The sequence below is a fragment of the Mus caroli genome, chromosome 8 (assembly GCF_900094665.2).
Source record: "Mus caroli chromosome 8, CAROLI_EIJ_v1.1, whole genome shotgun sequence".
In the NCBI taxonomy this organism is placed as follows: Eukaryota; Metazoa; Chordata; class Mammalia; order Rodentia; family Muridae; genus Mus; species Mus caroli.
In genome coordinates, this window is record NC_034577.1 from 97,221,653 (window position 1) to 97,243,837 (window position 22,185).

The 22,185-nt window shown below is 39.7% G+C and overlaps 1 protein-coding gene across 2 annotated transcripts in view; it reads left to right on the plus strand.

Moving 5' to 3' along the window:
• The window catches only part of Nfatc3 (nuclear factor of activated T cells 3), a 77,637-nt gene that overhangs the window by 30,062 nt on the left and 25,390 nt on the right, over positions 1 to 22,185 (plus strand). For both annotated transcript variants that reach the window (XM_029480364.1, XM_021169508.2), the window contains exons 4-8: positions 9,656 to 9,855; positions 13,765 to 13,937; positions 16,264 to 16,404; positions 18,094 to 18,149; positions 21,128 to 21,254. In XM_029480364.1, coding sequence (XP_029336224.1) covers positions 9,656 to 9,855; positions 13,765 to 13,937; positions 16,264 to 16,404; positions 18,094 to 18,149; positions 21,128 to 21,254 — 697 coding nt within the window. The remainder of the gene's footprint in view (positions 1 to 9,655; positions 9,856 to 13,764; positions 13,938 to 16,263; positions 16,405 to 18,093; positions 18,150 to 21,127; positions 21,255 to 22,185) is intronic.

Here is a 22,185-nt window from a genome sequence, read left to right on the forward strand (position 1 = left end):
GAACTCAGAAATCCACCTGCCTCTGCCTCCCGAGTGCTGGGATTAAAGGCGTGCGCCACCACGCCCAGCTCATTTTTTTAATTTAATTTATTATTTTGTGTGTATGGGTGTTTTGGCTGCATGTATATCTGCACTATTTGTGTGTACAATGCCCCTGGAAACCAGAAGAAACATTGGGTCTTCCTAGAATTAGAGTTACAGGCAGATTATTAGCCTCCATATGGGTTTTTATCTTCCTAGATAGATGGTCAAAAGATACATATCTTTTAAAAAGATACATGTCTACCTCCAGTTCCGAGGAATCCACTACCCTCTTTTGTTCTTCAAGGGTATTGCACATGAAGATAGTGTATAGTCATACATGCAGGCGCAAAACACTCAACACATAAAATAATTTTTTAAAAAGTGGTATCTTGAGCCGGGCGTGGTGGCGCACGCCTTTAATCCCAGCACTCGGGAGGCAGAGGCAGGTGGATTTCTGAGTTCGAGGCCAGCCTGGTCTACAAAGTGAGTTCTAGGACAGCCAAGGCTATACAGAGAAACCCTGTCTCAAAAAACCAAAATAACAAAAACAAAAACAAAAGTGGTATCTTAGCCAGGTGGTGGTGGTAGTGGTGGTGGTGCATGCCTTTAATCCCAGTACTCAGGAAGCAGAAGAAAGCAGATCTCTGGATTTGAGGCCAGCCTGTTCTACAAAGTGAGTTCCAGGACAGCCAGGGCTACATAGAGAAACCCTGTCTTAAAACAAAACAAAAAGTGATATCTTTTGTTAATCAGAGATTTTTCCACTTAATTATTAGCCATTTGTTTTCTACTTATATCTATGTGTCCTTGAAAAAGGTTGTTGGATTTATGGCTTATCATTCTTCTCTAATTAAGTTGTGTCTGGAATGTGAATGACACTCATGGATCTTGCCTTTCATAAGATGGTGCCCTAAGTCCTTGGTTGTATCCCTAGATCTTCATGCCACATTACTTGCAGATTTTATAGACCAGTAGTTCTCAATTCTGTCAGACCTAAGCCTACCCTCTAAAACAACAATAAAATGGAAATTCAACAATAATATAGATGAATTTGCATGCAGTATTAACAATGTCAATGTTACAGTGTTAAAAGGAAGTATAGGCCGGGTGGTGGTGGCACACGCAATTAATTCCAGCACTTGGGAGGCAGAGGCAGGTGGATTTCTGAGTTCAAGGCCAGCCTGGTCTACAAAGTGTGTTCCAGGACTGCACAGAGAAACCCTGTCTCGAAAAAGCCAAAAAAAAAAAAAACAAAAAAAACAAAAAAAAACCAAAAAAAAAACCAAACAAACTATAAAGCTAACTTAAAGTAATGAAAGTAATGTTCCAAAATGAAGAGACTGGCTAATCACTTAAAGAAGACAGTAAAGTAGTCATTTAACACCTGCAATTCAGTGTGAGTTTTGTAGGGACAAAGGCGTGTGTATTGATCAGTAGCCTAAATTCCAAAAATAGCATTATTTGCAATGACATGATTTTCTGAAATGATGAACTGTTTACATGGTAATTAAGCTTATGAAAAGCTTCTAAATGTTAAAGCTTAAAAATGTTTTGTGTTTTTAATATACCAAGGATCTGGCTTCTAGGTTTATAATCTTTTTCTATACTTGAATGTCTGATGGAGGCATTCTAAAATACTGTATGTTACATAGGCTAGTTATTACTTTGAAAAACTATGACTATTGAATAAATTGATGGGAATTTCTGTCTCTAACCCCCTCTTAATAATTGCCTATAGTATATCCCATTTCATTTGTTAGGTGAACATGACCACTCTACTACAAAAACCATTTCTCATGTTGATAACTAAAATTCAAAATAGCCTTCTAGCCCCCCACCTCCTAGAGTGCAATACTGTCCATGTTAAGAAGGATTATTCTGACCCACAGCCATAAATCAGGTGGAGTTCAAGGAGTCTTGTGGAAGAGGGGAGTGGGGGGAGTTGAGGAATCTGGAGGGGTCAAAGACACCACAAAAAGACCTACACATTCAACTAGTCTGGGCCTACAGGGGCTCCCAGAGGCTGGGTCACCAACTAGGGAGTATGTGGGGGCTGGATGTAGCAAATTGCAGCTGGGGCTGTCTAGGTCCCTGCCATTGGATCCTTTTCTCCCTACCTGGGCTGCCTAATTGGTCCTTAGTGGGAGAAGATATGCCTAGAACTAGATGTCCCAGGGTAGAGTGATACCCAAGGGGTGCTCCCCCTTCGCTGAAGAGGAGAGGGGACAATGGAGGAGGGATTTGTAAGGGAGGAGGTGGGAGCTGTGATTGGGATGTAAAGTAATAAAAAAAACTGGAGAAACAAATAGAAACTTAAAAACAAAGATGGGAGGGCAGGCTGGAGAGATGGCTCAGTGGTTAAAAGCACTGGCTGCTTTTCCAGAGGTCCTGAGTTCAATTCCCAGCAACCACATAGTGTCTTACAATCATCTGTAATGGGATCTGATGCCCTCCTGGTGTGTCTGAAGACAGCTACAGTGTATTCATGTACATAAAATAAATAATTATTTTAAAAAAGTACTATTCTGGAGCTGGACATGGTGGCATATACCTTTAATCCCAGTGTTTAGAAGCCAGAAGCTAGCAGCTCTCTGTTTGAGGCCATCCTTGTCTACATAGTGTTCTGGAGTAGCCAAGGCTACATTGTGAGATCTTGTTTCAAAACAAGAACACAAAACAAAAAGTATTGCTGTTCTGGACCTGGGTCAGCAAACAATAACCTTTATGAGCCCAGACTGGCCCTCTATCTTTGTATAACTTGTGAGCTAGGAGTGGTTTCATGGTTAGAGGAAAATAGCAAGAGAACACTATTTGAAACATGTAAATTCAAATTTAAGCACTCATAAAGTTGTACAGAAACATGACTATTGTAAGGAGCCAAGGAAGCCCTAACTAAGTAAGTGAAGCCCTTAGTGAGTATGTGTGTGCTCTTGGCATAAGTACAGGCCATGTAAAGTTTTCCCTTCTGGTCCATGTGTGAATATTGACAATCTGTACAGAGTATGTCCACCAGAGTTTTTTCTTCCCTGGATATTTATGGCCTGAAGACTGCTCCTCTATAGAAACCCAAAACAGCATCAGAAAATACAAATACTACATTATGATTCATAACAGTAGCAAAATTACAGTTATGAGGTAACAATGAAAATCATTTTATGGTTGGGGTCAGCACAGCATTAGGAAGATTAAAAACTGATGTTTCAGCCAGGTGATGGTGGTAAGTGCCTTCAATCCCAGCACGTGGGAGGATCTCTTTGAGCTTGAGGCCAGCCTCACCTACAGATCAAGTTCTAGGACAGCCAAGCTACTCAGAGAAACCGATTTTGGGAAGAAAAATAAAAAGCCACTGTCTTGGCCAGGTATGATGGTACTTGCCTATAACCCCCCACAATCAGTCTGGAGATGTAGACAGATCACAAATTCCAAACCAGCCTGAGAAACTTACTGGATTTGAAATCAGCTTATGCTACAAGATGCTGTATCAAACTTGTCATAGTGACACATACCTGTATCCTAGCATTCAAGAGGCAGAGCCAGGAGTTCAAAGCCAACTGTTGCTCCATAATGAGTTTGAAGTCAGTCTGAACTACCCAAGACCCCGTTATAAACAAAATAGAACAAACAAAAACTAGGGCTGAACAGGTGGTTTAGTTGTTAAAGAATAAGGTTCACAGGGTTGGAGAGATGGCTCAGAGGTTAAGAACACTGACTGCTCTTCCAGAGGTCCTGAGTTCAATTCCCAGCAACCACATGGTAGCTCTTAAGCATCTGTAATGGGAACCAATGCCCTCTTCTGGTGTATTCGAAGACAGCAACAGTGTACTCACATACATAATAATAAATAAGTCTTTTTTTTTTTTTTAAAGAATAAGGTTCACAACCAAAACCAAAAACATCTGTTTGCCATCTTAGGAACTGTTGGAATATCCTGGTCTATGTGTAGGAGGCCCAAGAGATACTTTGTTAGCCTCAGTTTACCCTTTGACACCTTGTGAGGGGAAAAAAAAAAACATATAGAGGATGCTGCATACTTTGGAAGCTGGGAATGGGTTCAGTATCTTTTGAGAGTGTCGCTGTGGATTTCAGCTGACAGGAATGACAGTATAGATGATCCTCAGAGGACCTTCTATAGGTTTGTGATGCTTAGAGAGCTACATGTCTGGGTGTTCAAACCTGAGTTGATCTTTAAGTTGGAGTCTAGACTTGGGCCATGGGGCATAGCAGAAGCCTTGGTTTTGTTTGTCATTATCTGGCTTCTCTGGCATCTCTATGAGAACATGACAATATTGTACCAAGGATTAGATATTACACAGGAGAAAATCATGATACTTCTGTTGGCAGCCAACTCATCCTCCGAAGCTGATTCACCTTGTCAACCATCAAAAGTACCCATACCAGAAAGAGCTCAGTTGATTCCAGCCTAAATTACTGACCAAACGTGTGTTTATAAATACAGGGTAGCTTGTTATCCAGGGTTAGGTAATGATTTCCTTTTTCTCTTGTTGAAGTTGCATTTCTTCATAGATGTTGTATTATATGTTAAATATGTAGATATAGATTTATCTACATATCTATATGATTTCTGCTTAAACTCTTATTCTACCACATGCCACAGAAGGAAACAGGTATCTACAGCTTGATCATTAAGCTAGAAACATTAGTAAACCAGATTTTCTGGTGGATATTGGGCTCAATAGAGCATAGGTCAGTGATTTACATTTGAAACTCTTCTGGTTGTGGCCCCTTGAGCACACACAAGCTCATCTTGGATGTAAGTTTATTAGAATAGTTGATAATGCCATCCACAGATAGAAGTAACACCATAGCAAGGTCTTTGAAAAGAATACATAGCTCCCCACTATCACCAACACCAAGGCAATAGGTTTCCTCTCCTTGAGTCTTGGAAGGAAGACCATTAGAGATGATTTTCCCCCACATCTGTCATGTCATACCCTTCTGCTTACTATAGCTAAGTCACACTTTATTTGCTAATGGTAATATCTTTTGGGAGGGGGTACTTAGAATTTCTAGCTTTTTATGCTATATGTAGTCAATCATGTAGTCAGTCACAAATCTCTCTTTAGGATTTTTTTTTTTAATTCTGACATCTTTTTTTAAAGATTTATTTATTTTATACATGCAAGTACACTATTGCAGTCTTCAGACACACACCAGAAGAGGTCGTCACGTCCCATTACAGATGGTTCTGAGCCACCATGTGTTTGCTGGGAGTTGAACTCAGTACCTTTGGAAGAGCAGTCAGTGCTCTTAACCACTGAGCTACCTCTCCAGCCCCTCTCTTTAGGATTTCATAGATAAGATTTATTTAACTTATTACATTCTTTTCATAGTTTCTGTTATGTTCCTGCCTTCACTATAATTTAAAATTTTAAAATCTTGCTTGATTTTAGTGTTTTCAGATTTTCAGCTGGTTTCCATGATTCTATCTACACCCCACAAATACACCCTCACCCCCACACATACACCTCCACCCCCACACACCCTGGTTTTTTGAGACAGGGTTTCTCTGTGTAGCCTTGGCTGTTCTGGAACTCACTCTGTAGACCAGGCTGACCTACAACTCAGAAATCTGTCTGCCTCTGCCTCCCAAGTTCTGGGATTAAGACTTGAACCACCACCTCCTGACTCTTTCTCCTCTTCCTCTTCCTCCTCTTCTTCCCGCTCCCCCTCCTCCTCCCCTTCTTCCTCCTCCTCCTTCTCTTTTCTTCTTCTTCGTCTTCTAATTAAGCATTAGGTGATTTTTATCTTTCAAGCACGTCATTTAATTCCTTAAAATTTAACAGGCTTTTTTTTTTTTTTTTCTTTTTGGTTTTTCAAGACAGGGTTTCTCTGAGTAGCTCTGGCTGTTCTGGAACTCACTTTGTAGACCAGGCTGGCCTCGAACTCAGAAATCCGCCTGCCTCTGCCTCCCGAGTGCTGGGATTAATGGCGTGCATCACCACGCCCTGCTTAACAGGCATTTTTTAAAGGATTAATTTATTTGTTTCATGTATGGGCCTGAGTATATGTATCTGTACTGCATATATGCAGTACCCACAGAGGCTAGAAGATAACATGGGATTCACTGGAAATGGAGTTACAGATGGCTGTGAGACTATTGATGTGTGCTGGGAATTGAGCCTGGGTCCTCTGCAAGAGCAGTAAGTGTTTTAACTACTGAGCCATCTCCAGCCCCCCCCCCTTTTTAAATTTTTTATTGGTATATGTAAGTACACTGTATGTAGCTGTCTTCAGACACACTGGAAGAAGGTGTCAGGTCTCATTACAGATGGTTGTGAGCCACCATGTGGTTGCTGGGATTTGAACTCAGGACCTTCAGAAGAGCAGTCAGTGCTCTTAACGGCTGAGCCATCTCACTAGCCCCTTTTTTGATTTTTTGAGACAGGGTTTCTCTGTATAGCCCTGGCTGTCCCGGAACTCACTCTGTAGACCAGGCTGGCCTCGAACTCAGAAATCCGGATTTGCCTGCCTCTCCCTCACACCCAGCTCCAGGCCCCCCTCCTTTTAAGTGTCATTTATAATATATTTATTGGATACTGGTTGAATTAATAACATTTCAATAAAAAATTACAGCTTTCATAATAGGTTCTCAGTAAACGACAGACAGTTAGAATGATGAATAAGACAGTTTCTGCTTTTTGTAGCTTGTATGAGTCCCAGGAGAGTAGATTGTAAAATTTAAAAGTGTTGATAGTAGTCAATACTATGAAAACTAATAAAGCAGCATAAGAGATGTAAATAAGGATGTAGGCTTCTCTGAGGGTACTGTCTTTGGGAACAAAGCTAAATAAAATGAAGGGAGAGGATAATAGAAAGATCAGAAAGAAGAACATTCCAGAGGGTTAAAATACTAAGTAGTCCTGATCTTAAAAAACAGACATAGTGGCTGTCTTTAACACACCTTTAGTCCCAGCACATAAGAGGCAGAGGCCTAGCCGGGCGTGGTGGCGCACGCCTTTAATCCCAGCACTCGGGAGGCAGAGGCAGGCGGATTTCTGAGTTCGAGGCCAGCCTGGTCTACAAAGTGANTCTACAAAGTGAGTTCCAGGACAGCCAGGGATATACAGAGAAACCCTGTCTCGAAAAACCAAAAATAAAATAAAATAAAAAAAAAAAAAAAAAAAGAGGCAGAGGCCTAATATCTGTGAGTTCAAAGCCAGCCTGATCTACAAAGAGAATTCCAAAATAGCCAGGACTACACAGGGAAACTTTGCATCACGGGGGAAAAAAAGTAACTTAAGTCCTGAGGTTTGGAATGGAATGGGCAGTGGTTCAAGTGGTAAACCAGCATGTCTAGGCTGGCTGTGGGAACATAGGACAAGATAAGAACAACAAAGGTCCAAATCTCATCGGCCTGTATGTAAATAATTGGAATTAGCCCTGAATGAAGTGAAACCATTAGAGAGGTTTCAGTGAGGGTAAGGAATAATATGGGGGACTGTGGATTTTTAAAAATTATTAGATTTATTTAGCGTGTGTGCATATGTGTGTAGACATGGATATACCGTAGTATGTACATATGGGGGTCAGAAGACAAATAAGGGAGTTGGTTTTCTCCCACCATACAGGTCTGAAGATTGAACTCAGAATGCTGGGCTTAGAAGCAAGTGCTTTTACCTGCTGAGACATCTCATTTGCCTATTTTTTTTTAATTAATAATAATAATAACAATAATAATTCAAATGTGACAGTTCACTAGAGTGGGAGACTCCACTCCAGAAAGCTTACAAGTTTAAGTCCAGCCTGGCCTGGCCTAACATAGCAAGACCCTGTTCTGAAAAATAAATACATAAATAAATGTCAAGGGGCTGGAGAAATGGCTCAGTGGGTAAGAGCACCCAACTGCTCTTCTGAAGGTCCTGAGTTCAAATCCCAACAACCACATGGTGGCTCACAACCATCCTTAATGACATCTGACTCCCTCTTCTTGAGTGTCTGAAGACAGCTACAGTGTACTTACATATAATAAAAATAAAATACATTTTAAAAAATGTCAAAAACATGCTGATTAGGACAAAGGTATAAGATGGGTAAAAATATTTGTCTTTATGATTATAGATATAAATAGACCCAGAATAGTGACAAACTGAATCTGACATTAAAAGGGTTGAATATCAAATAAGATTTATTCTAGAAATACAAGTGTAATTCAGCATATGAAAATAAATTAATGTAATGTGTCACAGTAATATCAAAGGAAAAAACACATATGTAGATTGATTTTAAAAGTACATTTAAAAGGGGCTACGGGGTAGAGCTAGATAATAGAATGTATGCTTAATCTATATAAAACTCTGGGTTCATTTTCCTGCACTGGAAAAAAGTATCCTTGTTTTTAATTATGTGAACACATAGAGTCCTTTGTCTGTATTTTTGTGTGGGCACATTTGTTTGTGGAGGCTGGAAGACGACAGCCTTGGGAGTTGTTACTCCCCTGCATGTATGTTGGTTTGAAGACATGTCGGATTGCCTCTGCTTCCAGTGCTGGAATTAAAGGCATGGACCATGATACAGTTGGAGGCTTTGGAGCAAAAAAAAAAATTTGAGACAGGGTCTCTCAGTTAACACAGGCTGGTCTTGAATTTAATATGTAGATCAAATGATCTATACCAACCTTAGTCTGCTAAGCCCTGCCTTGTCTTTTAAAATTTTTTGATGATTCAAATGTTTGTCTGGGGGCTGGAGAGATGGCTCAGGGATTAACAGCACTGAAAGCACTGACTACTCTTCCAAAGGTCTTGAGTTCAAATCCCAGCAACCACATGGTGGCTCACAACGATCTGTAATGAGATCTGACGCGCCCTCTTCTGGTGTGTCTGAAGACGGTGTACTTACATATTATAAATAAATAATTCTTTTAAAAAAAAAAAAAAAAACTTTGTCTTTCCCCCAACCTTCCCCACCTCCAAGTTCCTTTTTAACATGTTCCAGTGTTTAAATCTCTATAATTTAAAAATTTGGGAGCTGGAAAGATGGTTCAGTAGTTAAGAGCACCGCTGTTCTTTGAGAAGACCCAGTTTTGATTCCCAGCACCCATGTATATAGAAGAAAAAAAAATTGGAGGGCTTTTCATGGATTAATTTTTTTTCCAACATAATATCTTTATTGAAGAATGGAGAGATGGCTCAGCAGTTAAGAGCACTGACTGCTCTTCCAGAGGTCCTGAGTTCAAATCCCAGCAACCACATGGTGGCTCACAGCTATCTGTAATGGGATCTGATGCTCTCTTCTGGTGTGTCTGAAGACAGCGACAGTGTAATCATATACATAAAATAAATAAATAATATCTTTATCGATTATTTGAACATTTCACATCATATACCCTGATCATGCTCACTTCCCAGTCCTCTGTGTCCACTCCCCATCCCTTTATAGCAATGTCTCCCCTGTCACCCCCCCCCCCAAAAAAAAGGAAGGAAAAAGCAAATCCATTTTGTGTGGTCCATATACTCAGTGGGGCATGGTCAGGCTCTCACGGGTTACTTTACTGTCTGTTTTGTGATAATATTTTTATTTACAGTGGTATGTAATACAAATATAGTAGGCTTATAAGCTTATTTTAAAATGCCTGGATAATGAAGTGTACTTTCTTGTGTTTCTTTTCATTTAGCTCCTGGGCTATAGTGAAAAGCCAATAAATCTACAGATGTTTATTGGAACAGCCGATGATAGATATTTACGACCTCATGCATTTTACCAGGTGCATCGGATTACTGGAAAGACAGTTGCTACTGCAAGTCAAGAGATAATAATCGCCAGCACAAAAGTTCTGGAAATCCCACTTCTACCTGAAAATAATATGTCAGCGAGGTATCTTTTTTGGATTTTGGTTTTGCTTTGTTTTGTTTTTTTGAGATGGGGTCTCATTATGTAGCCCTGGCTGTTCTAGAACTCACTCTGTAGACCTTGCTGGCCTCAGACTCACAGATTCACCTGTCTCTATCTCCAGCCAGCTAACCTAAAACCTTTGTTAAAATGAGCATGCTCAATGGTTAAAATCCCATATTCTTCTTCCAGAGGACTAGAGTTGTGTTCTCAGCACCCATTTCAGGCACCTGACAACTGTCTATAATTCCAGCTTCCAGGATCTCTGATACCCATAGCCATCACAGGCACCTGCATTCCTGTGCATCAACACGCTCACATAATTAAGAATAAGATTTAAAAAAAAAAAAAAAACTAAATTTAAAAAAAAATCAGTTTTTTTTCCTTGAAACAAAACTGCATGGTTTATTTGGCTTTGAGTTTTAACTAACTACAAAATATAAAATTGTTTAAAGCTAACTGACTAACATTACATAAGTAATTCTGAAAATTTTGCTCAGGAGAACAGTAGGTTTCCTATTTCCAGAAAGACAGTTGGTGACTTGTATCTGTAATCCCAGAAGGCAGGAAGAACAGGAGTTCAGGGTAATCCTCAACTAGATGGTGAATTAGAGGACAGCCTGAGCTATATGTATAAGATCCTATCTCAGAAAACGAGAAACAGTGGTCAGGGGCAGTGGTCCATATCTTTAAAAGTCTTAGCATTTCAGAGGCAGAGGTAGATGGATCTGTTTGAGGTCTGCCTAACTACATTTTCAGTTCTAGGCCAGCCAAGTCTATAGTGAGATATTGTCTAGGAACAAACAACATAATCCCAGCACTTGGGAGGCAGAGGCAGGCGGATTTCTGAGTTCGAGGCCAGCCTGGTCTACAGAGTGAGTTCCAGGACAGCCAGGGCTACACAGAGAAACCCTGTTTTGAAAAAACAAAACCAAAACAACAACAACAAAACCCAACAAACAACAACAAAAATACAGAACATGGTACTTTAAATATCTACTCAAAGCCTCTTCCTGTCTTCAAAATAGGGCCAATGTGAATGAGTCAATGTTATACCCTGATTGAAAATTCAAGTTGGGGCTGGGGAGATGGCTCGGTGGTTAAGAGCACTGACTGCTCTTCCAAAAGTACTGAGTTTAATTCCCAACAACCACATGGTGGCTCACAACCATCTGTAATGAGATGCCCACTTCTGTCTGAAGACAGCTACAGCGTACCCAAATACATTAAATAAATAAATAGGTTTTTTTTTTCAGTTTTTTATTAGATATTTTCTTCATTAACATTTCAAATGCTATCCCGAAAGTCCCCTATACCCTCCCCCCACCCTGCTCCCCTACCCACCCACTCTACTTCCTTGGCCCTGGCGTTCCCCTATACTGGGGCATATAAAGTTTGCAAGACCAAGGGGCCTCTCTTCCCAATGATGGCAGACTAGGCCATCTTCTGCTACATATGCAGCTAGAGACACAAGCTCTGGGGGTACTGGTTAGTTCATATTGTTGTTCCACCTATATATAGGGTTGCAGGCCCCTTCAGCTTCTTGGGTACTTTCTCTAGCTCTTCCATTGGGGGCCCTGTGTTCCATCCAATAGATGACTGTGAGCATCCACTTCTGTATTTACCAGGCACATAGCATCACAAGAGACAGCTATATCAGGGTCCTTTCAGCAAGATCTTGCTAGCATATGCGATAGTGTCTGCGTTTGGTGGCTGATTATGGGATGGATCCCTGGGCGGGGCAGTCTCTGGATGGCCCATCCTTTCGTCTCAGCTCCAAACTTTGTCTCTGTAACTCCTTCCATGGGTATTTTGTTCCCCATTCTAAGGAGGGATGAAGTATCCACACTGGTCTTCCTTCTTCTTGAGTTTCATATGTTTTGCAAATTGTATCTTGGTCATTCTAAGTTTCTTGGCTAATATCCAGTTATCAGTGAATGGCATCTCATGTTTAATAAATCTTTAAAAAAAAAAGTTAATTTGTTTGTATATACCTCTAATCCTAACACTTAGAAGTCTAAAGTCAGGACAACTTTTGAGTTTGAAGTTATTTGGGCAACAAAGTGAAACCCTATCTCAAAAAACAAAAACAGGAGTTTTTTCAAACAAATTTAAAATTGTTTTTTGTTTTCGAGACAGGGTTTCTCTGTATAGCCTTGGCTGTCCTGGAACTCACTCTGTAGACCAGGCTGGCCTCGAACTCAGAAATCCACCTGCCTCTGCCTCTCAAGTGCTGGGATTAAAGGCTTGCACCACCACTGCCCGACAAAAATTGTTTTTAAAGATTTGTTTATTTTATATATGTGAGTACACTGTTGCTATCTTCAGACACACCAGAGAGAGCATCAGAGTCTATTACAGATGGTTGCGAGTCACCATGTCCTTCCTGGGAATTGAACTCAGAACCTCTGGAAGAACAGCCAGTGCCCCACTTGGGGAATCCTTCCCATAAACAACCACCAAACCCAGACACTATGACAGATGCCAACAAGAGCTTGCTGACAGGAGCCTGATATACCTGTCTCCTGAGAGGCTCTACCAGTGCCTGGCAAATACAGAAGTGAGTGCTCACAGTCATCTATTGGATGGAGCACAGTGTCCCCAATGAAGGAACTAGAGAAAGTACCCAGGGAGTTGAAGGGTTTTGCAGCCCCATAGGAGGAACAATATGAACTAACCAGTACCCCCAGAGCTCCCTGGGACTGAACCACCAATCAAAGAAAGCACATGGAGGGACTCATGGCTCTAGCTGCATATGTAGCAGAGGATGGTCTAATTTGTCATCAGTGGGAGGAGAGGCCCTTTGTCCTGTGAAGGTTCTATGCCCAAGTACAGGGCAATGCCAGGGCCAAGAAGTGGGAGTGGGTGGGTAGGGGAGCAGGGGAAGGGGATAGGGGATTTTCGGAGGGGAAACTAGGAAAGGGGGTAACATTTGAAATGTAAATAAAGAAAATAGCTAATCTTAACTGCTGAGCATCTATCTATCTATCTATCTGTCTATCTATGATTCATGTGCATGACTGGTGCCCAAGGAGGATAAAAGAAGGGCTCTGATCCCCTGTAACTAGAGTTAGACAGTTGTTAGCTGCCATGTGGTTGTTGGGAATTAAACCCAGGTCCCTTGGAAGAGTGGTCTGTACTCTTAACTGCTGAGCCATTTCTCCAGCCCAATTACTTTATTTTAATTTATTTATTTTAAAACATCCTTTTTAAGATTTATCTACTTTATGTGTATGAGTGTTTTGCTCAGTTGTATGTCTGTATCATATGTATTCTGGAACTGGAGTTACAGACAGCTGTGAGCTACCTTATGGAAGCTGAGTATTTTGTGTATATTTTTATATGTGTATATGTGTGTGCTGAATGATGTATGTGCATCTTGTGCATACAGTGCCCAAGAAGATCAGAAGACTGTGTCAAATCTCCTGGAACACGTGTTACAAGCAGCTGTGAACTGCCTGGTGGGGGGATTAGGAATCAAACTTGGATGTTCTGCATGAACAGTATACCCCTTAAGCACTGAGCCATCTTTACAGCCCCTTATTTTTGTTCATAGGCCCAGGCTGGCCTTAATTAAGTATCTTCCAAATATTGGGATTATTAAAATGTGCTACCACACCCACCCCAAATTTTTCACCTAATTCAGGATACAGAGTTCTTTCTGGAAATTTTTTGTTGTTTTGAGAGAGAGTCTCTTATGACCTATCTTGGCCTTGAACTCATTATATAGCTGCGACTGACCTAGAACTCCTGATCCTCCCACCTCTCTACCTTTCTAGTGCTGAGATTATACGTGTGCATGACTGGCAAATTGACAATGTGTATCTATGCCATTGAGTTGTTCAGAACCAATTTCTGACTAATAAAATTTAAAATGTATTGGTTTTTTTCTAGTATTGACTGTGCAGGTATTTTAAAGCTCCGAAACTCAGATATAGAACTTCGAAAAGGAGAAACTGATATTGGCAGAAAAAATACTAGAGTCCGACTTGTATTTCGTGTGCACATCCCACAGCCCAGTGGAAAAGTTCTTTCTCTACAGATAGCATCTATTCCTGTTGAGTGCTGTAAGTGACCTTGTGTTTTAAAATTTCGATGTAAGTTTTGGGGGCAGGGGGGTTGTTTGTTTGTTTGTTTGTTTTGAGACAGGGTTTTCCTGTGTAGCCCTGGCTGTCCTAGAACTCACTTTGTAGACCAGGCTGGTCTCGAACTCAGAAATTCGCCTGCCTCTACCTCCCAAGTGCTGGGATTAAAGGCATGTGCCACCACCGCCCGGCTGTATTTATTTTTTATTAAAATGGGATATAAACTAAAAATACAGCGAGTCTGAGTTGCTGGTTTGTTTTTCTGACATGAAAATAAGTTAACAAGGTGAAAAAGAGTGCTAATTTTAGGTTAGAAATGTCTTCTCACTGTAGTTTGATTCTAGGCAGCTATATGGCTGTAGAGAAGCTCTTCTTGCCTCTTCTCTGCCTCCCTCTCTGTCTTGCCTCCAACTTACATTTTTTCTAGCTCCTGCCTGAAGCCTGTTGGGATTGAGTATAGGTTTGTACCACCTTCTCTACCTGTAAATGAAAGTATATGAGGATCCTGTGGTGAAACTGTGATCTTGATGCTTTTAGTTGTCACTTGATTATCTTTCAAGTGTTAACCTTAATATAATAGAATTCTGTTTTGCAGGCTTACCCCTCAGCTGAATAAGAATTAATGGGGTTGATTGGTTGGTTGAAGACAAGGTCTCACAATGTAATACTGGTTGGCCTAGAACTGTCTCTAGGTAGATAAAGCTGACCTTGAGTTCACAGAGACCCAACTGCTACTGCCTTTTGAGTACTAAGATTCAAGGCGTGTATCACCATGCTGGGTTTACAAGTGCTCTTAAACACTGAGCCAACTCAACAGTCCCTGCCTTTTATTTTGGAATACAAAGTCTCATGTATGGCAATCTGGCCTCAAATTTACTCCGTAGCTGAGTATCACCTTGAGTTCATATACTTCTGTCTGTGTCTCAAGTGCAGGAGTTACAGGAATGCATCACCATGCCAGGTTTGTGTGGATCAAATCCCAGGTGCTAGGATGCTAGGCAGCATCTTACCAACTGAACTACATCCCCACTCAGACTACATGAACTCTTAGTTGGAGGTCACATGGAATTATAAAATCTTCCTTTTGTCTGTTTGGTAGTTGCTGAGTCAGTTAAATTTTATCATCTCCCAAATGAATGTAAGAATGCCTGAGAAAATCTTGTTGATATAACTTACTATAGAACAAGTTTAGATATTTTAAAAAGTAGTATGGGTATATGGTACAGAATTTATAGTGGGTTTAGGGACATGTGTCTGTAATTTCAGCACTTGGGAGGTGAAGGCAAGAGGATCAGGAGTTCAAGGTCATCCTCGACTACAGATGAAGTTCAGGACCAGCTTGGACTCTGACTCAGAAAAGAGGGTGGGGTGGGGGAACTATATTGTTAGCTGTTAAAGAACAGAAAGTAGCAGGAAAAGGTGGAATAAAAACTTAAGTAATGCTGTACATTAGAAATCACATTATAGCCAGGTGTCGGGATATATACACCTTTAGTTCAACGTTTTGGGAAGCAGAGGCAGGATTTGGGAACCAGGCCAGCCTGGTCTACAGAGTCAGTTCTAAGACAGCCAGTGCTATACAGAGAAACCCTGTCTCGAAACACCAAAAAAAAAAAAAGAAAGAAAGAAAGAAAAAAGAAAAGAAGTCTAATGTTGTAATGATGTGAGAAAGAGTTGTTTGTTCTGTAGGAGTTACTTAAATACTTGTCTTAATTGATCATAGTTTAATTACATATTTTGGACTTGATTTTTATAATTATATTTGTAAATTGTAACAGTTCTATGGATGGCATATACTTGAGTTAAATTAAAAAAACAAAATATTAAGTAAATGTATGGGAGCCAGTGCATTAGTTAGAAACATTAATTTCTCTTTTTCAGATTTTTTTGCATTTATACTCTAAAATAATTTCATTTCAAGTCAATATAACTCTCTTGTTTCTAAGCATTTTAGCTCTTTTAATAAGAATTATTACCAGTGTTTTGACTTTTTTTTAAGGATTTATTTATTATTTATTTTATATGTAAGTACACTGTAGCTGTCTTCAGACACACCAGGAGAGAGGGAATCAGATGTCATTAAGGGTGGTTGTGAGCCACCATGTGGTTGCTGGGATTTGAACTCAGAACCTTTGGAAGAGCAGTCAGTGCTCTTAACCGATGAGCCATCTCTCCAGCCCCCTAGTGTTTTGATTTTTAAAAACCTAAATTAATGAATTCCAATGTTTATTTTATATAGTATGGACATATCTTGAATGTGTGAAATATTTTTAAATAATATTTTGTTTTTCTTAACTACTGAAAACAGCTCAGCGATCTGCTCAAGAACTCCCTCATATTGAGAAGTACAGTATCAACAGTTGCTCTGTCAATGGAGGCCACGAAATGATTGTGACTGGATCTAATTTTCTTCCAGAATCCAAAATCATTTTTCTTGAAAAAGGACAAGGTAAATAATATAAAATACAAATTAACTCAGTATAAGTGATTAAAGAAGGAAATAAATTAAGTAGATATTACAGTTATATTAATCACCAAATAGTCTTCATAAAATTATAGGCATCCTCTAAGCAACTGGGTTTTATTGAAAACTTACAGTCACTAAATTCACATGTATGTGTTAAATTCTCTTTAATGGCATATTAAAAGTAATTCACCCAGCATTTCTACTACTTGATGTTCACTCAGGAAACCTGGGACATATGTCCACACAGAGGCCAAGACACAGATACCTATGGCAGCGTTGTTCATAACAGCTCCAAAGGAAAGAACAAAATCCTTACCACTGATGAGCAGACAAAAGCAATATGCTGTGTCCACAGTACCCTAGTTTCTTCTCTCTTGCTTTGATAAAATACCCAGACATTTAGGTAACAAAAGGAGTTTGGTTTATAGTTCCAGGTTTCAGCTCTGTGGGAAGTAAAGGCAGGGATTCAGGCAGCAAGTCACACCCACAGGTCAAGACAGTCCCTCACCTCGTGCCACAGGCCAGCTTGGTCCAGACAGTCCCTGTGTAGACTCTTCAGGTGATTCTAGGTTGTGTCAGATTGACAACTAAAACTCATCGTCATACATAAGTGGAATATTTAGTATAAAAAAGGGAAATACTACTAATGTATGTTGCAATGTGGATAAATATTAGAGACATTAAAAGAAGCCATAACAGAATACATAAAATAAGCAAATCATAGAAGTAGGAAATAGATTTAGAGCTTTGCAGTTATGCAAGAAGTGACCAGGGACCATAAAAATGGTCTGGAATTAGTAGAACTCTGTGAATATCCTAACTAAATTACATAGGGATAAAATTAGCAAGGTATGTTCTAAATACTTTTGGTTAGTTGGTTTGGTTTGTTTTTCAAGACAGAATTTCTCTGTGTAGCCCTGGTTGTCATGGAACTCACTCTGTAGACTAAGCTGACCTTGAACTCAGAGATCACCCTGCTTCTGCTGGGACTAAAGGTGCGCACCACCACCACCTTCACCACCACTGCTGACTTGCTCTTAAATTCGGCCCTTAAACTGATCCCGCTGCCCTTTACTTTCAAGGCTGGAATATCAGCCATCTGCCCCCACATTGGGCCCCTTTTCTTTAGTTTTATTTAAGATTGTTTTTCTCTTCATGTTTTAAGTGTGTTTTGAAGGTATGTATGTTTTGGTTTTGTGCATGTTTTGGAGGCCAGAGATCAATGTCAGTTGTTTTCTTTAATTAGTTTCTAATTTGGGAGGAGAGGAGTGAGAAAAATTTCTCACTAGCTAGCTGTTAACCTGGACCCCCTAATGTTATTCTTTCATTATTATTATTATTATTTTAGATTTTATATATGTAAGTACACTGTAGCTGTCTTCAGACACTCTAGAAGAGGGCATCAGATTTCATTAGGGATGGTTGTGAGCCACCATGTGATTGTTGAGATTTGAACTCGGGACCTTCGGAAGAGCAGTCAGTGCTCTTAACCACTGAGCCATCTTTCCAGCCCTTCTCATTATTTTTTAATACTACATTTTCTTTTTTTGTTAGTTGGAACTCTTGTGAGAAAAAAAATTCTCTCTGCCAATATTTTGTGATACTACATAGATTAGATTTTCTGTTTTCAAACTTAAATTGCTTTTAACTGTAAATTTTTTCTTTTAATAGATGGAAGACCTCATTGGGAGGCTGAAGGAAAAATAATCAGAGAAAAATGTCAAGGGGTAAGAAATTTACCTTAATTATTTAATTAGTTAGAAGTATTTAAAAAGAGGCTGGAGAAATGGCTCAGTGGTTAAGAGCACTTGTTCCTTTTGCAGAGGACCAGGGTTCATTTCTGAGTGATCACATGATTTTTCACAACCATCTGTAACTGCAGTTCTGGGGCATCCAATCTCTATTTCTGATCTCCTCAGAAATCAGGCACACATGTGTGGTACATAATACATATATGCAGGCAGACAGTTTTTCACATAAAATCTTAAAAATATATAATTCTTAAAGAAATATTTTATTTAAAAAGTAGTATTTAAGGACAGACATGGTAACATATGCCCTTAATCCCAGAACATGGGAGACAGAGGCAGGTGCTTGCCTGTGAGTTGAAGGAGGCCAGTCTAGTCTTGATAGTGAGACTCTTATCTTCCTAGTGGTGAAGTATTGAAGAAACTTAGGAGAAAATTGAATAATGCAGTTGTATAGTATGGGAAAGAATAATGAGAAAAAAAATAAATTAGAATTTTTATTACTTTGGAAGTGTGATACTTTTCTGGTATTAATACTAAAGTTTAAAAAAATAAACAAACCAGGCCATGGTGGGGCATGCCTTTAATCTCAGCACCCTGGAGGCAGAGGCAGACCTAATCTCTGAGTTTAAGGCCAGCCTGGTGTATACAGTGAGTTCAAGAATTGCGAGGGCTACCCTGTCTTGAAGAAAATAAACAGTTTATATCTTCTCTTCTGTGTGGAAAACGAAAAAAATTGAAAATGAAAAATTAGAAATGGAAGAACTTTCGTAATAAAAATGTTACTACGCTGAGAATGGTGCCCCACACCTTTAATCCCAATAGAAGCAGCAGAATCTCTGATTTAGAGGCCAGCTTGTTCTTCATGGGGAAGTCTAGGCCAGCCAAGGCTACATAGTGAGACTTTGTCTCAAAAAAGCTAAGAATGTGTATAGTATGGTAGCTTGTAACTACAGCACTCAAGGGGCAGAAGATGGAGAAGGTAGGTCTGAGGCCATCTGAGGCTAAATAACAAGTCCAAAGCTAGTATGTTCCTCCTAGCCCCCCAAAGCAACTATGCTGTCTAGTTTTATGTCAACTTGATACAAGAGGGCACTTCAATTAAGAAAATGAGAACATTATATGTATGTGTATACACACACACATATACATATATATATATTTATTTATATACATATATAAAAATTGTAGCCTCAATTGAGAGTATAGAATGCTTCAGGCTATGAGCAAGTCTGTAGGACATTTTCTTAGTGATTGATGTGGGAGAGTCCTGCTCATTGTGGGTGGGGCTATCATAAGCAGCACCTGTCAGTGGCCTCTGCATTGGCTCCTCCCCCCCCCCTTTTTTTTTTAAAGATTTATTTATTGATTATATGTAAGTACACTGTAGCTGTCTTCAGACACACCAGAAGAGGGTGTCAGATCTCATTACGGATGGTTGTGAGCCACCATGTGGTTGCTGGGATTTGAACTCTGGACCTTCGGAAGAGCAGTCGGGTGCTCTTACCCACTGAGCCATCTCACCAGCCCCTCCTGCTCCTTTTGAGTTTCTGTTCTGACTTCCTTCATGATGATAGTAATACAAAAGTATAATCCAAATAAATCATTTCTTTCCTGAGTTGCTTTGTCATCGTGGGGGTTTTGTTTGGTTGGTTGGTTTTTGTCGTGGTGTTTTAGCACAGCAGTATTAATCCTAACTAGGATAGTAATGTACTTCTTTTTGAGTAGGCATGACCCTTTTCTCAATAAATATCAACTTCGCTTGTAGTGGGACAAGTCCCTAGTGATTTGTCATTAAATACACTTCCTAACACCAGAGCTACTCATTAAGCCATTAAGCTTTCCAGAATCCTTACTAGAAGAACCTGTGGTCTTGCACATTGACTGGAATAGACAAGTTTTCTCTAGACTAGGAAATAGCACTTTCCTCAATACTTCCTAAAGACTTGGAACAGTCAGATTGATTAGATTTGATTTTGGATAAAGATTTTCACTTTGTGCATATAGGTTTTATACACTTCTGTCTTAGATGTTTTGAATATAAAACTAATGCTAAGAAATCTAAACTAGGGGCTGGAGAGATGGGTTAGCAGTTAAGAGCACTTGTTGCTGTTTCAGAGGACTTGAGTTTGGCCCCCAGTACTCATGAGGTGGCTAATCTTCTCTTAACCCCAGTTCCAGAGGATACAACATCTACTGACCTTGGGTACTGCACACATGTGGTGCACAAACATACTTGTAGGCAAATGCTTATTTAAATTGAAAAAAAACTATATAATACAACTTGCAAAGTGTTAATCATGATCATATATTCAAGTGCTAAGGTATTTATAGTAGGGGCTGGAGAGAGGAGAGATGGCTTAGCTGGTAAGAGCACTGACTGTACTTCCAGAGGTCTTGAGTTCAGTTCGCAGCAACCACATGGTAGCTTACAACCATGTGTAATGGGATCTGATGTCTTCTTCTGGTGTGTCTGAAGATAGTGTACTCATACGTAAAATAAATAGGAAAAAAAGTGTATACACACACACATTAGCATGAGTGTTCAGTAGAGCCATGTATTTCAGTACATACATAGTATATAATAAGACTTTATTTTAAAAGGTATACAATGTAGCTCAGGCTGGCCTTGAATTTGTGATCTATCTCTTTCTACCTCCTGAGTACTGTGGTTACAAATATGTATCACCGTGCCTAAAGTCTCTTTATTCTTGCTCTCACTAGAAGCACAATGGGTAGGTAAAAATCAGTTTCTTTAATGATTAAAGATTTCATCTTTGTCAACAAGATATTCGTGTAAATAAATCTCCAAATGACTTATTTGACAACTTTATGTGCATAATTTTCTGTGATGGGGAAACACTTGCATTAAGAGTTTCATGAATTGCTCTGAGTTTGGCAGGTGCATTTCATTTTTAGTTCTTATATAACACAGTCTTCCTTTCCTTGTTCCTCAGGCTCACATTGTCCTTGAAGTTCCTCCCTATCATAACCCAGCAGTTACATCTGCCGTGCAGGTGCACTTTTATCTTTGCAATGGCAAGAGGAAAAAAAGCCAGTCTCAACGTTTTACTTACACACCAGGTACAAGAAGTTGTGATGATTTAAGAGGTTTCTTTTATAATAAGAACCTTGGATTAAATGTTTCATGTAATGCCAACATATTATTTTTGTTGTTGTTTTGTTGTTCTCTGTGTAGCCTTAGCTGTCCTAGAGCTTGCTCTGTAGACCAGGCTGTCCTGGGACTCAGAGATCTGCCTGCCTCTGCCTCCCAAGTGCTGGCTGTAAAGGTGTACGCCACCATTCCCTAGCTTTTGTTGCATTTCGTTTGACAAGTCACAATTGTACCGGCCTGTGAGCTATGGAGAATATAAAGTCAACGTCAAGAGTTACCCACTAACCAAAACAGACCTCTTTTTGCTATTTAATTTTCCAGTTTTTTTTTTAATATGACCTAAGTATTGTATTTAGTCATATAAACTACTGGTTAAGTAGTTAAAGAACAAATATTTAAACAGGTCTTCTCTGTGGTTGGCACTGTGCTTGTCACCAAGGCAGATGTGGTGATGATGATGATGGTGATGATGATGATAATGTAGTAACGAATCTTTCTCTCCAAGAAGAAACTTTAAAAATTTAATTTAAATTTTTATCTTATATGTATGAGTGTTTTGGCTGCATGGATGTCTGTGTACCTCTTGCTTACTGGTGTTGGTGGAGGCCAGAAGAGGGCTTTAGATCCCCTGTAACTGGAGTTATAGAGAGTTGAGCCCCATGTGAGTGTTGGGAATTGAACCTCAATTTCTCTGCAAGAGCAACCTGTGCTTTCCAGACCCTCTTGCAAAAACTTTTACCTTTTATATTAAGAAAAGAGTTGGCGTTTTATTTGATTGTTGATTTAGAAGTAGTTTTTGAGCCAGGCGTGGTGGCGCACGCCTTTAATCCCAGCACTCGGGAGGCAGAGGCAGGCGGATTTCTGAGTTCGAGGCCAGCCTGGTCTACAAAGTGAGTTCCA